This window comes from Garra rufa, chromosome 15 (assembly GCF_049309525.1).
Source record: "Garra rufa chromosome 15, GarRuf1.0, whole genome shotgun sequence".
Classification (NCBI taxonomy): Eukaryota; Metazoa; Chordata; class Actinopteri; order Cypriniformes; family Cyprinidae; genus Garra; species Garra rufa.
Window position 1 is genome coordinate 32,585,190 of NC_133375.1, and position 16,838 is coordinate 32,602,027.

Here is a 16,838-nt window from a genome sequence, read left to right on the forward strand (position 1 = left end):
ATAACTGTTTTCTATTTTAATATATTTTAAAATGTAATTTATTCCTGTGATCAAAGCTGAATTTTTAGCATCATTATTCCAGTCACGAGATCCTTCAGAAATCATTCTAATATTCTGATTTGCTGCTCAAAAAACTAAACTTATTACTATTCTTTTGAAAACAGCACAGGGTTTTTTTCAGTTTTCTTTGATAAGAGACAGTGAGTTCAGAAGAACATTTTATCTGAAATAGAAATCTTTTGTAACATTATAAATGTCTTTATCATCACTTCTAATCAATTTAAAGCAGCCTTGCTCAATAAAAGTATTAATTTCTATAATTTCTTTCCCAAAAAAAGCTTTTTTCCAAACTTTTGAATGATATAGTGTATAATGGTACAAAAGCTTTTTATTTCAGATAAATGCTGATCTTTGGATCTTTCTATTCATCAAAGAATCCTGAAAAAAAAATATTATTATTATTATTATTATTATTATTATTATTATTATTATTATTTTAAATATTGAAAATAATAATAATAATAATAATAAATGTTTCTTGAACAGCAAATCAGCATTTTAGAATGATTTCTGACAGATCATGTGACAAATTTAGCTTTGATCACAGGAATAAATTTCATCTTTAAATGTTTTCAAATAGAAAGTTGTTATTTTAAATAAAACTTTATTTTATTAAATAAAAAATATTTTAAAATTGTACTGTTTTTGCTGTAAGCGGAAGAGACTTCTTTAACAATAACATTAAAAATCTTACTGTACAAAAACTTTTGACTTGTAGTGCACATGAAATGGCATTCACCACCCGTATTACTTTTGTATTAGGACACATTTAAGAGTGAATATTAAATATAAAAAAAAGGCAAGACTTCATTTTAACCATTGCGAAGTAATGCCAAGTTTTGTCATGAAACTCTAGATGGCGCAAACTGATGGGTTATTAACGCAAATTGATGACTTTCGCAGCATTAAACTACTTGGCACAAGCTGATTGGTTTATGTTGCATACTCGGCCAATGAGCTTGCTTTACATTTAAATGGCTGGTTAGTATTCACTAGAGAATTTTGCAGCACGCTTTCAGAGTAACTCTGAAACCCTCCACCTCCCCAGCTCCACCTGTATAGATCTGATAGATCTACTACGGGTTTTTATATACTTATGCATTAGCAGTATATCTTAATAGTTCACCTAAAAATAAAAAAAATGAATTACTCACCCTCATATCATTCCAAACCCGTAAGACCTTTGTTCATCTTCTGAACATAAATTAAGATATTTTTGATAAATGTAACTTATTTTTTCCAGGCCCAGAAAGATAGTAAGGATATCATTAACATAGTCCATGTGACACCAGACATAACATTTTTCATCAAAAATATCTTAATTTGTGTTCTGAAGATAAGCAAAGGTCTTACGGTATGGAACGACATGAGGGTGAATAATTAATAACAGAATTTTCATTTTTGGGTGAACTTTACCTTTAAATGCTCACAGCACCATATCGACAGCAGCAGCAATAACCAAAAGTAAAACCTAATACATTACCTTACCATGTTAAAATTTTCAGAGTAATGTCATGATAGAAATATTATTGTGAAAACTGTATGTTCTAAACCAGAATTTGAAGTCAGTTGTGAAAGATTATGAAGTCTACATGGCCGAAAAGGCAAGTTGTTTAGTACATTTTGATTGAATAATTTTCTTTATAGTAGTGCACACTGATATTTACAATTAGATAAAAAAAAAAAAAAAACAGTTTTCCCGTAGCTCAAACAGTGGAGCGCACCAAGGTCATTGGTTTGATTCCCAGGAAACTGATTAAATGTATACCAGGAACACAATGTAAGTTGATTTGTATTAAAGCGTCTGCCAAATGCATAAATGTATATGTGAATATTAAGAAAGAAAAAGAGATCAATTTTGACTTCATGACTTTTTAATGATTTCAGCCTTTTAAAAAGCAACATCATCTTTCAGAAATGCAGTGTGCTGAGAAGAACAAATCAATGAACCATCAAGTCGCACAGTCTGATTTGTTGATCTTTTTCTGCTGTAGACCTTATTTCAGGCTCATGTAAATGAAACGCTGAATTCTGTGGCCCATCTTGGCCTGTTGTTGACCTCTAGAGCTCCCATCAGCTGCCCTGTGTCACAACCTTCAAGGCCGTTTTGAGATGGATGAGCTCTGTCTATTGTGTAAAGAAGGCTGACATGCATCTGTACTGGGCTGTGTGTGGCCGTCTGCGTGTTCCTCTGGCTTGGTGCTTTTTGTTGAAAAATCCATCATCGCCCCATGCAAATATACACAAGAGTCTCATGTTCCAGGAAACCAGTGTGTCGCTGTTATTGTTAGGCCTTGTTTTGCTGCTGGACAAGTAATTGTGTGTAGGTAGAAGAGAGGGATTTGTTTAGATTATTGGAATCTGAAGGGTTAATATAAGACCCAGTGAACACAGCTTCTCCACTCACACTTAATCCAGCAGCTTACAGTGGGCGGAAAAAGAAGCGGAGGGGGCATCTGCGTGTGGATGCGTGTTTGTGTGAGCGGGTGGAGGGGGGTCACGTAACCTGCAGATGGAAGGCCATGGACGGGGTGTCCATCTGTCCACTGGCAATGCTCTGGATTATGTCCACCAGCTAAACATTGAAAGAAAGAAGTGTACTAACCACAACACCAAACTAACTTAAAGAGCATTCGGGGTCAGAATTGACCTCCTGGTACCTGCAGTGACTTGTTCTCAGAATGGGTCGTATTTGAGAGAATAGATACAAAAGGATTAGTGTAGGTTAATCTGGGGTACAGAGGTTGGTTAGTTAGTGTCCTGTTGTGTGTCTGAATTAGCAGGTTGCTACATTTTTGATAGATTACTGATAATTGATATCTGTTTGCTTGTGAAGATATTATGTACTGTAGTTAATTTTTTTATGAAGCTGTTGATGTGAAATCATGCTTTGTTAGCAGTTTTTCCATTGTTTATACTTTAAGTGATTCAATTTCTGTAATATATATCACATTACAAGTATATAATACTTTAAAATACTAGTAGATGTAATTAATATTGCATGATATTATGATATAGTTGAGGTCAAAACCTTGCAGAGTTAGCAAAATGTTAATTATGTGACCAAATTAGGAAGAATCATAAAATAAAATACATAAAAATGTTATATTTTTTTATTTAGCACTGACTTGAATAAGATATTTCACATAAAAGATGTTTACATATAGTCCACAAGAGAAAATAAAAGTTGAATTTATAAAAATGACCCCGTTCAAAAGTTTGCATACGCTTGTTTCTCAATACTGTGTCGTTACCTGAATGATCCACAGTTGTATTTTTTTCCACAGTTTGGTTTTTCTGCGTTTTTGTGTATTTGAAGCCTATTCCAGCAACAACTGTATGATTTTGAGATCCATCTTTTCATACTAAAGACAACTGAGGGACTCTATGCAACTATTACAAATGGTTCAAACACTCACTGATGCTCCAGAAGGAAGAAACGTGCGTTAAGAGGGGGTGTAAACTTTTGAACAGAATAAAGATGTGAACACTTTTTCTCATTTTGTTTTTTCATTTATTACTGCCCTTCAGATCATACAGAATATACTTATATGTTTCCCAGAAGACAAAATAAGTTAAATTTGAGACCCTCAGTGTGAAAAAATGGTTCTCAAAATCATACGGTCATTGTTGGAAAGGGTTCAAATACATAAAAACGCAGAGCAACCAAAGAATTTGTGGGACCTAAAGGATTTTTCTAAAGAACAGCAGGCAGTTTAACTGTTCAGGACAAACAAGAGACTCATGAACGACTATCACTAAACAAAAAAGGTGTACGTAAAATTTTGACCTCAACTCTATTGACTCTATTGTCAACTCTTAACTCTATTACATATACAGTTTATGCTTTATGCACCCAAAATTGACAGTGCTTTTTCTTCTTGCAATGACATTTTTGTTTTGTTTTTAACTCCCTTTTTTTTTTTGCCCATTTCCTCTTTTCTTTCTTGATCTCAGACCCTCAGGAAGTGTTGCAAGCGATGAGAGGCTATGTCAGCAGTTTTTTCGGGTGCAGGCCGTGTGCAACTCACTTTGAAAGTATGGCCCAGGAGAGCATGGATCATGTGAATTCACTGTCCGCCGCTGTCCTCTGGCTGTGGTCTCGCCACAACCGGGTCAACAACCGTCTGGCAGGTCTGTATTTTCAGAGTAAACAAATTTAAAGTGTTAACCACAGACTAACACTTCATATGTGTACAAATATTGCCCCAAAGTATTTGGTTTGGGGTTTTTTTTTTTTTTTTTTCCAAAAAATGTTTTTCTGAGCAAATTACTTTTAACCAGTTGGTGACATCTGGGTGATTTTTAGTTTATGTTTGAGTTCATTTCCCCTTAAGCTCACGCAGGCATCCTAGCAGAATAACCACAGGTGTCATTTATCACATTAAGTATGGACATGTTCATGTGACCAAAAAGTCACAATTTGAACAGTGTATCTACCACCTCATCATTACAAAACTAATAAAACTTTTTCTTGACAGGTTTGTTTGTTATATTTCTGTACAATAACTGCCACTTGGTATGGTATTTAAAGGGAAATTTCACCCAAAATTTAAATGTCTGTCATTAATTACCCGCCTTTATGTCATTCCAAACCTGCAAGACCTTTGTTCATCTTCAGAACACAAATTAAGATACTTTGGATAAAATCCGAGAGCTTTCTGACTCTCCGTAGACAGCAAGGGACCACATTCAAGGTTCAAAAAGGTACCAAGAACATCTTCAAAATAGTCCATGTGACTACTTTGTTGTTATTTTATTTTTTTTTGCACACAAAAAGTATTGTAGCTTTAAAAAATTAGGGTTGAACCACTGATGTCACATGGGCTATTTTGTTGATGTTCTTGGTACATTATTTACAGAATCTTGTAATTAATGACAGAAATTTTATTTTTGGGTGAACTATCCCTTTAAATAGTCCAAATACTTTTTTGGGGCCATAATAAACCAAGGATATTATTCAGTCCTGTCACTCCTGTCCATAGTGTAGAGTAGGAGAAAAGAAGAGAGCACACCAGGAGTTTTTTTTTTTTTTTGTGTGTGGATTTCCCTCTCCAGAGCACCAGTGCAGCTTCTTCCCTTTAAATCCCTTTAATTCGGCGATCCTCTGGGCAGACACCAGCTGTCCTGTTCTCTTCTATCCGTCTATCTCTCTATTTTTCTCTCCCTCCACTTACATCCACCCCTTTTCCTATTTCTCACACCTTCTGTTTTGTTTTTTGTTTTGTTCACTACCAGATTTTTAATGTCTGTTTTAAATATATATTTTCAATTGTAATTTATTCTGTGATTTCAAAGCTGAATTTTTAGCACCATTATTCCAGTCACATGATCGTTCAGAAAGCATTCTGATATTCTTATTTGCTGCTCAAAAAAAATATATGCCGAGTAGATTTTTTTAATATTGATAATGTTGATGATGATGATAATAATAATAAAAATGTTTCTTGAACAGCAAATCAGCATATTAGAATGATTTCTGAAGGATCACTGAAGACTGGAGTAATGATGCTGAAAATCTTTGATCACAGGAATAAATTGCATTTTAAAATATATTCAAATAGAAAACAGTTATTTTAAATAAACAAAAATATTTCAAAATGTTCAAATAAAATCTAATAAATGCAGGCTTGGTGAGCCGAAAAGACTTCTTTAAAACATTACAAATCTTACTGTTGAAAAACTTTTGACTGGTAGTGTATATTTTATTACGTTTGTATCATTTACAGATTTTAAATTCCCTAGTAAAAGTGAACATGGTTGACATTTCATAAATAAAAATCTTAGTTATCTCTCTGACAGCTTGTCAGCTTGCATGGCTGTTGTCCATAAGGGCTATAAAGGGAGTTAGTTGCCTCTCTTCACACTTGCTTAATTCATTTGTTTGTCATCTTTTGATGTCGCCTGCCTCTTTAGCGTCTGTCCCGTTTTACCAGCCATGAAGTCATGAATAATTGGACAAAAAGTCCCCCATGCGTGTCCCCCTATGGCTCTTCTGTGTCCTGTGGTCCCCCGTCACTTCTGCTGATTAGGTCTCACTGCCTCTCCTGTCCCGGGAGAGTCGTTCCAGCCGCTTGACAATTGATACAGCAACAGTGTCTCCTGCCCAGGGCACGCGGCCCTCTATTCCCCAGACGGCCGGGACAGCAGGTGGCACACGCCACGCCGCCAGCATCAAGCCTTCCTCTGCTTTTGTAATCTCTGGCCCAAGTAGCTAACACAAAGTGTGTGTGTGTGTGTGTGTGTGTGTCTGTGTGTGTGTGTGTAAGGTGGGTGGCACTCTCCCCTCCTCCTCCTTTGCCTCCTACCCTCCAACACCCTTTATTCCTCTCGGATCCCAAGAGAGACCCTCCTCCTTCTGATCATGAGCCTCTTTAGTAGTTCCCTCCCACCTCGCACACACATACACACGCAGCTAACCAGGCATGAATAGTGGCCTATTAGTATCACTGCTGCACAATTAATTTAACTGGCATAAAGGGCCGGATAACAAACCTCAGCCCAGCACTGCTGCTGCCACTTGGCATACGCGTCCAAAAATGAAGTATTCTTTGGGCTTGAAGGGATAGTTCAAAAATGAAAATTCTGTCATTAATAACTCACCCTCATGTTGCTCCAAACCCGTAAGATCTTCGTTCATCTTCAGAACACAAATGAAGATATTTTTTGTGAAATCCGAGAGCTTTCTGACCTTGCATAGACTGCAAAGCAACTACCACATTTAAGACCCAGAAATGTAGTAAGGACATCGATAAAATGGCGTTAAAATCAGTGGTTTTGTGCAAAAAAACAAACAGAAATTACTAGAGATGCTCCGATCAGCATTTTTGGGGCCGATCACCAAGATCATGATCTGCCGATCACTGCCAATCACAGAATGGCAGGGGAATGGGAATCTTTTATCTATAATCTAGCAGAGTTTGCACCATTTGTAGAAATGAAACTAACTCTAAATTAACTATATTGGAAAAAAAAACTGTAGAAATAGGCTACAGTCAAGATCTTGAAGAACCACCAAGTTAGGGTTGTAGACGATAGTATCGTGTATCGACGATAGTTATAGATATCGCCAGTTGCTGATGCCTTTGACGATAGCAAGACGATTATTATTATTATTATTATCCGTCAAAAAGGCACCTAACTTTAGCGATGCAGTGCAGAGAGTCGGTTCTAGGATGCTTCAGAAACTTGCCGTGGTATAAACACACGCATAGAGTGGCCATGTCGCCTTAACGCGCCGCATGGGTAAGAGATTTATTCATCATACAGTGTAGATAGATATAACGGGAGTGTTTTTTTTTTAAAGTGCACCTCGCACTAGACTAGGCTACACTAGTTAGTGATGAAATTCTTTGATAATGTAAATGTTCTTTGCTTGTTATTTGTTGCTGCTTTTTAAGATGATGGATTATATTATCCAGCATTGCACAGTCATTAGAATAAAGGTAGTAAAATGTGGTTTAGGCTGAATTAAATACGATATATCAGAATCCGTCTGTATATAGGAAACATAAACATTCACCTCAGTAACATCTATATGCGTTCATTAGAATTACGATGCGATAAAATGGCGCTGAACATACGCACGTGAATTACATGGGCACCGTTTCTCCTCATTCTATATGAACTGAACTACAACATGAACTGATGACAACAATCAGACATACAGCGGTAACATTATTGCAATATGACGGGTATAGAAAGATACATTCATTTACATTCAAGCACGCACATTTAACACTCACTGAAGATAGCAGAGAATGAAACCGAAAGTAAACTTGAACATCTCGGGCAAAACTACAGTCAGCGCTCTGTACACGCACAACTTAGTCACATGCCCAATAACAAGACTACCCTGACTGTACAAAACAAATAAGGAATTTAGTACTCGTGTTGCCATTGGTAAGCTCCGCTCTGCTGTTGTTTACCTGTGCGCTGTGAAAAAGTTGCACGAGTAATTTACATCAAGTGATCGGCTTTTTTGATCGGCGCTTTTGGGGTTCGCCAATCAAGCTATTTTAAGCCAATATCGTCCGATCATGATCGGTGGCCGATCAATCGGAGCATCACTAAAAATTACGACTTTATCCAACAATATACTAACAATTAACACGCATTGTGTTACTGTCATGAACGTACAACTAAGATGGACCTGGAATCAATTTTTGAATAAAGTCGTTATTGTTGTTTTCTTTGCACACAAAAAGTATTCTCGTAGCTTCATAAAATTTACAATTGAATGTCAGTACCAATAGGCTTGTGGGCAGCGTACCAACATATAGCGCCGTTGCACTCCGGTTGTCTTGTGGACCTTTCCAGATCCCCCTACCCCTCTCTCTCTCCCACTTTGCTTCATGTCATTACTCTACTGTCCTATCAAAATAAAGAGAAAAGTGTCAAAAGTAAAATTAAAAAAAAAAAATCTGGTTGAAGGCCAGATGTCAGGCTCAGAAAGCTGTTGGATTTCATCAAAAAAATCTTAATTTGTGTTCTGAAGATGAATGATGGTCTTACAGGTTTGAAATTAATGACAGAATTTTCATTTTTAAGTGAACTATCTCTGTAATACAGTAACACTTTAGATTAGGGAACACATTTACTATTAACTTGTTGCTTATGAGCATGCATATTACTAGCATTAGGCTGTTTATTAGCACTTATAAAGCACATATTAATGCCTTATTCTGCATGACCATATATAAAGATAACTTAACATTACACCATACCTACACTACCAGTCAAAGGATTTTTAGTGTTTTTTTTTTTTTAAAGAAGTCTCTTCTGCTCTCCAAGCCTGCATTTATTTGATCCAAAGTACAGTAAAAACAGTACAATTTTAAAATATTTAAAAATATTTGAAATATTTAAAACCATTTAAAATAGCTGTTTTCTATTTAAATATGTTTTAAAATGCAATTTATTCCTGTGATTTCAAAGCTGAATTTTTAGCATCATTACTCCAGCCACATGATACTTCAGAAATCATTCTAATATTATGATTTGCTGCTTTTTTTATGTTGAAAACAGCTGCATATAATTTTTTTTTCAGGTTTCTTTGATAAATAGAAAGTTCAGAATAACAGCAATTATTCAAAATGGAAATGTTTTGTAACATTATAAATGTCTTTATCGTCACTTTTGATCAAATTTAAAGCATCCTTGCTAAAATAAAAGTATACTGACTCCAAGCTTTTGAATGGTATAATGTTACAAAAAATTTAAATTTCAGATAAATGCAGATTTTTGGATCTTTCCACTCATCGAAGAATCCTGAAAGAAAAATGTACTTAACTGTTTTAAATATTGATAATAATTAATAATAATAATAATAAATGTCTCTTGAACAGCAAATCAGCACATTAGAATGATTTCTGAAGGATCTTGTAACACTGAAGACTGGAAGAAATGATGCTGAAAATTTAGCTTCGATCACAGGAATAAATTACATTGTAAAGTGTATTCAAATAGAAAGCAGTTATTTTAAATAGTAAAATATTTCAAAATATTACTGCTGTATTTTGGATCAAATAAATGCAAGCTTAGTGAGCAGAAAATGCTTATACTTAAATAACTACTACAACAACTACTTTCTATCATAAGCAGTAATTACAGTTGCAATTTTTTTAAAAATATGATTGATTTTGTGTATTTGTCACTGAAAATGGCAGATCAAGTCAGGTGTTTCCATTGTGTGATACATTTTATACTGCAAAATTAGTATGGTAGTATGCCCTAAACATAACCGATCCCTCTCTCTTCCTCTGTCTTGTCCTCTTGAAATGCCAAGGAGAAGATTAGCCTGTATGTTTGTTTTGCATTTGTTTAGTCCAGTCCTCTCTTCGTCTGAACGCAGGAGCCCTGCCCACCCATCGGCACTCACGTTTACTCCCACTTACTGGAACTGTCCCACATGACGGCTCCTTCTCTATTCACACGCATGAATATTAATGCACCGGCCCGGCAAGCTTTGTATCAATGTTAACAGTGCTACAGCTGAAGTCACCTTTGTGCTGAAGGGCTCCGTGATTAAAAGTAAGATCTTCATAGGCATTGCATCACATCACAACCAGATATGAGTGCTGTCACAGAGCCATGCATAAAGACCCCCGGGTTCCCGTAGACACATAGTAAAATTGATGTATCTCTTATGTAAAGTGCGGTATGCAGAGTACATCCACACATGCATATATACATCAGATTAATCTACGTAAGAGATGGGGGGGAAGGGATGTAAACTAACCGCTGCTGCCACCTCTTGTAGTGTCCCGGCCACCCTGTGACATCCGCCACAAGCAATTTATTAGCGGATGCCTCTGTCTGGGGTGGCGTTTGGGGGGAGGGACGAAAGGAAAACATCTGAAGGGAAAAAATAGTAATTCATTAGAGGGAGAGCTGCAACCCAGAGGTGCTGGCTTTCATATTCAATTTGGAGATGGTGGCATGTTCACAGGGGGTGTGAAGAGGAGAGGCTGGTGCATGTGGATGGGGAGGGGTGTCTTGTTCACCCCAACCTCATCTATTATCTTCACGATCCTCCCTCTGGGAGAGCCCACAGGTCTATTGATCATGTCTTTAGACCTGTCACACGGTTCACACAGCACCTCAAGGTTAGGAAAAATTCTGAATGACAGAAATAGGAATGGCAGCAGAAGTTCAGCAGCCTAACTTAGTTTGTCTCATTTATTTTCTGATATGCAGAATGAATTTTGTTGGAGCTTAATAATATATTAGGTGAATTAAATCATCATGGTGTTCTTCTCCAGGTTATGTTCAGCTGTCAACTCTGAATTGATTGTGTCAGTTGGGCTTTAACAACTTAACTTGACACTGAGTTAAATAATTAATCTATTTAAAACGGGTTCAAGCTTGTTTAAAGCCTAGACTTGAAGAAGAATTGTTTGAGAGTTCTGCTGGATTAGCAGGTGAATTTCTTGAGAACATAAAAATATATGTTTCAATGCATCAAAATTGAGTTTGTGCTTAAAACAAGAAAAACTATCCGCTAATATGGTAAGAAAGGTAAACTTAATTTAAAGGAAAAACAAGATTATTTTTATTGCCCCAGTGGCAAATATTTTTTTCTAGTTTTAAGCAAAAATGATTTCTTTAGAAAACAAAATATCTTATTTCATTTTGCATTTGCATTCAATATTTAGATATTTACTGAAAAACAAGACACAAATATTGAGTGAGAAAAGCATTTTAAGCACTTAAGTTAAAATAATAGAAATAGTAATGTTTACAGTTTTCATTTATAAAAAAAAAAATCTTAATATAAATTTTAAACATTTTGTTATATGTATAAATTTAGATTAGGTTTTTACATTTATTTATTTTTATTTTGGCAGTTTTTCTCAATAGTTGTACTAAATAGATTCTTACTACATTTTCCTGTGTTAGAAACAAAATAGTCTTTTGTTTTATAGCAAAGCTATAAACTGTACATTTGACCTCAAAAGTTTTCATACACCTCGCAGAATCTGCAAAATGTTAAATATTTTACCAAATGTATTTCACATAAAGGATCTTTACATATAGTCCAAAAGAGAAACTAATAGTTGAATTTATAAAAATGACCCTTTTCAACAGTTTACATACACTTGATTCTTAATACTTTGCTGTTACCTGAATGATCCACAGCTGTTTGTTAGTTTTTAAGTGGTGGTAGTTCATGAGTCTCTTGTTTATCCTGAACAGTTAAACTGTCAGCATTCTTTGGTTTTTCAGCATTTTTGTGTATTTGAACCCTTTCCAACAATGATTATATGATTTTGAGATTCATCTTTTACACTGGGGACAACTGAGGTACTCGTATGCAACTATTACAGAAGTTTCAAACTCTCACTGATGCTCCAGAAGGGAAAAAAAATATGCTTTAACCCTCTGGGGTGAGCCAGGGGTGTAAACTTTTGAACTGAATGAAGATGTGTAAATTCTTTTAATTTTGCCCCCAAAAAAGATACGCATTTCCCAGAAGACAAAATAAGTTAAATTTACCCTGATCTTCAAATTCAAAAAGTTTTCCCTCCAATTAATGCATTGTGTTATCTTCTGAAGCATCAGTGAGTGTTTGAACCTTCTGTAATAGTTGCATATGAGTCCCTCAGTTGTCCTCAGTGTAAAAAGATGGATCTCAAAATCATAGTCATTGTTGGAAAGGGTTCAAATACACAAAAATGCTGAAAAATCAAAAAAATTGTTGGACCTTAAGGATTTTCTGAAGAACAGTGGGCAGTTTAACTGTTAAAATGTGTGTGTGTGTGTGTGTGTGTGTGTGTGTGTGTGTGTGTGTGTGTGTGTGTGTGTGTGTGTGTGTGTGTGTGTGTGTGTGTGTGTGTGTGTTTAAGGCCACCTAATATAAAGTGGAACCAACTCCTTTTTTGACTCTTCATTAAATTATGAAACTCCCCCTAACAGCTGTTTTTCTTATCCCACACAGGAGACCTCAGCGAGGACCCCCATTTCCCTAAGACTCAGTGGCCATCTCCGGAGTTGTGTTCTAGCTGTCATGGTTTGAAAAGGACCGGTGAGCACACCTGGAACCAAGAGGAGGTGATGACCTTTCTTCGAAACTACTTTTGCTCATCTCGCATTCTAACAGACTACCTGCAGGATGAGACCCAGGCTCTCATCCACCAGCGAAACCGACTCACGGCAGCTCGGATGGAAAAAGAAGCCGGGCGTGGGGCGGAAAGGAGAGCTCGAGAGGTTCTGGACAACCACCTTGCCGAAGAGCCTCAAGAAGATGAGCAGCAAGACGAGGAGGAAGAAGAAGAACCAGCACTAGAGGAACAAACAGGTGACCCGTACCCTGCAGCATTAGAGAGAATGGGGGCTGCTGAAGCGGACAAGCCTGATAACCAGGCACCCTGGGAGAAGCCACAACGGCCGCAGTCCCAAAGCAAACCAAAAATTGTGGGAATGAAGCTACGGGAGCCTCAGGAAGACATAGTAGATTTGGATTTATTTGTCAACCAACATTACAAAGCCAAAGCCCTCCGAGCTGCAGCCATGTCTGGCATAGTGCGACGGAGGAGTCTGAAGAGGAAGGAGGAAGTGGAGGATGTCCAGTTTGAGGGAGGCTGGAGGGTGAAGCGAGACCTGGGAAGCCAGGAAGAGAACCTCGGTGCTGGGGTAGGGATAGAGCCGTACCCCAGACCCCAAAACAAGCGCTGGATGTCCTTGCTCAGCGTGGGGTTCTCCAGGCTGGATGTGAGCCTGTGCGTCCTGCTGTACCTTCTCTCCTCCATGTGTCTGCTCGCCATGTACCTGTATTTCAAACTGAGGATAAAGCTGCGACGTGCTAAAGTGTCTCTGCCCTAGAGCTTCTGAGGCTAATGGAGAAACAACAGCTTCAGCCAAAGTACTGATCCACAGAAATTGAGTTTACAAAGTGCTGTTTTTAATTTGATAGTAATTAATGCCAAAGTGTTGTTTTACAGACCCTACACTTGTCCATTAAGGGCTGCTTGTGGTCTAATTTTTTTTTTTCCCTAAACTCCTTTTGTGAGATTTTATCTTTGAAGCATCTGGCAATGGAATAATTATAATTGTAATTGATGTCTTTTATTAGTTTATCCTACAAGAACTAATTTTTATATGACCACTCATTGAAGAATACTTAAACTTATTGCCATATGCAGCGCATATCATTTTTTAAAATAATTTTCTTAAAACAAAAAAAATTGAAATTTATGAAATACTTCATCACAAAAACATATCTTTAACATGACCATTTCTTTTAAGCTAAATAATTAAAACACTCAAAATGCCTATATTTTTTTTTTTTAGACCCCAATAACTCTTAATGTGGATATTACAATGAAAATACATCCCTCATTGATAGACCTACATTTTTATGTGTATTTAATTTTATTGTGATTTCACTGCCTGTCACTGCCTTTCTTATCAAATATTTGACTTTTTCTGATTTTTACCGTGAATTTGTACCGTGGAGCAACTACACGAGTACCTGAAACGATAAGAATCACAGACGTTACGGTTCGTGCCTGTTTGGTAAGCAAGAACTAAATATTCATACTGAAATGGAGTGCTTTGCTGGGTAAAATCTGATTAAAATTATTTTTTCTAAAAACATCTTTCTTGTTTTGTTTAAAACTCCAGTTGTGTTTTCTGGCATGGAATGAGATGCATGGCGTTTGTGGGGGGTTTTTGGACAACATTTAACATTTCCAGTGTCTTCAAAACCTCTAGTTGGTGTGTGGCTCAAACTAATATAATTGTTGACAATCAGTTGAATAATGTTTAGTAAATGCTAGAATTAGGGTTGCACGACATTTAGATTTTTGCAGATATTTTTCAAATCATTTTGGATGATGCCAATACCAATATATTTTTCCTTTTATTTTAAAACAACACCAAGTCCCTCCTGTGCTGAAATTATAAACAAATTATTTTTAACTTTGGTTGGTTTTGGTTACTTATTTCTGTCTCTCTGTCAAGTTTAGCACGGTAATGGATATGACAATGTTAATGTATCTGGCCTTAGCGATATAGATCTGCTACGCTGCTGCTGCTGAATTGCTGATGCTGTTGGTTATTGCTGTAGTTGTAGATTATTGCTGCTGCTGCAAGCAAGTACAGAACTTGCTACTGCCAAAGCATATGGTGATACCGTGCTGTGAGTATTTAAAGCATACTGCTGCTGCATAAAATAACCCATAGCAGATCTATACAGGTGGAGCTGGGGAAGGTGGAGGGTTTCAAAGGAACTCTGAAAGCATGCCATGAAATGCCCAAGTAAATGGTACCAACCATTTAAATAGCTGAAAGCTCATTGGTTGCATACGCAACAAGAACCAATCAGCTTGTGCCAAGTCATAAAACTCTGCGTATAACTGTGATATCATCAGTTACATTAAGAACCCATCAGCCTGCATCATCTGGCAGAACTAATAAGCATTATTAAAGTTATTTATTTAATGACAGTAAATTGAAATCATTTGACAGCACTACTCATTTCTCAATCAAACCTCTATGAAACCCTGTAAATCGATATTAGATTTTTGTCGATATTGTTCAAATCATGTTGGCTGATACCCGTATATTTTTCCTTTTGTTTTGAAACATCAAGTCTCTCCTGTGCTGAAATTATAAACAAATTATTTTAAACTTTGGTTAGTTTTGAGCAAAAACTTAATTGTTAGAATTAATAAGCATTATTAAAGTTATTTTATGTTGACAACAAATTGAAATCATTTCACAGCACTACTCATTTTTCAATCAAACCTCTTTAAAACCCTGCAAATTAATATTAGATTTTTGCCAATATTTTTCAAATCATGTTGGCCAATGCCGATACCAATATTTTTCTGTATATATTATAATAATTAACTTCTGTTTTGAAATATCACCAAGTCTCTCCTGTGTCGAAATTATAAACAAGTTAGCAAAAACATATTCTTTAGAACTAATAAGCATTATTAAAGTTATTTTTTTTTTAATGAGAGTAAATTAAAAGCTTTGAAAATAACTAATAAAATTAATCTCTCTTTTTTCCAGACAGATGCAGTTGAAACCATTTTATCTGTCTAAAGCAAAAGTATAGTATATATTTGTTTTATTAATTTAAGTTTGACATTTGAGCAGCTGTTTTGAGAATATGATTTATTATTTGATCTTTTTATGGATTAGAATTTTTATTTTGTTAGGAAAAATACGTTTTTATAATCGGTTAGAAAAAAAATAGATATACACATTAACATATTAATGAATAAATCTGTGTATTAGTGCTGTCAAACAATTAATCGTGATTAATTACATCCAAAATAAAAGTTTTTGTTTACATAATATATGAATTTTATTTTCGTTTTATTACAATTAGGCCAACAGCGCCCCCTAGATAAATAAAATAAATGGCTTTACCGGCCTTTTTTTTTTTTTTTTTTTCTAATCAGCCAATGCCGATGTTTAAATGTTAAGCCTTTATCAGCCCATACCGATAATGTTCCAATAATATCACGCATCCCTAGCTGGAATACACTATGATTTTGTTTCAGTTTTTTGGCCCAATTTACTGTCTGTAAGATCTCAAATCAGAGCCAGTCTGCAAATTTTACAGAAAATCACATTTTATGATTCCATAGGTTTCAAACATGTTTTATATTTTTGGTTAGAACACATACATTCTTTGGTTTCATCATATTATGATTTTTTTTTTTTTTTTTTTTTTTTTTTTTTTGTGTCATCATGTTGAATTGTTAGTTTTTTCCTTAACCCTTCACAAAATCAGCAAGTGTATGCTGCCTAGTGTTTTAAATATAGTTTAGAAAGTTGTGTAGTGTATTCCAGCCTTAAGTTTTTGATTATTCCTAAAGATTGTACTCATTTCTAGTACTGTCAAATGATTAATCGCGATTAATCGCATCCAAAATAAGTTTTTGTTTACATAATGTGTGTGTACTGTGTATATTTATTATGTGTATATATATACAGTATATATTTCTATTCATATAATTAATAATATATATATATATATATATATATATATATATATATATTTAATATATAACTATACATTTTTCCTAAACATATCCATACGTGTGTGTGTTTATATACACATAATAAATATTCAAAGTACACATATATTATGTAAACAAAAACTTTTATTTTGGACTCGATTAATCACGAATAATCGTTTAACAGCACTACTCATTTCTCAATCAAACCTCTGTAAAACACTGTAAATTGTAGCATTTCCGAAGCCTAAGCATCATTCACCCTATCAGTGTCCTCAATGCCACATGCATTTGTCTCAA

General features: G+C 35.5%; 1 protein-coding gene across 1 annotated transcript in view; it reads left to right on the plus strand.

Moving 5' to 3' along the window:
• The window catches only part of qsox1 (quiescin Q6 sulfhydryl oxidase 1), a 27,278-nt gene extending 13,123 nt beyond the window's left edge, over nucleotides 1-14,155 (plus strand). Inside the window, exons 9-11 of the mRNA XM_073819858.1 lie at nucleotides 3,901-3,928; nucleotides 4,018-4,194; nucleotides 12,500-14,155. Of these exons, the coding sequence (XP_073675959.1) occupies nucleotides 3,901-3,928; nucleotides 4,018-4,194; nucleotides 12,500-13,383 (1,089 nt within the window). The 3' untranslated portion in view covers nucleotides 13,384-14,155. The remainder of the gene's footprint in view (nucleotides 1-3,900; nucleotides 3,929-4,017; nucleotides 4,195-12,499) is intronic.
• Nucleotides 14,156-16,838: the final 2,683 nt, after the last annotated feature.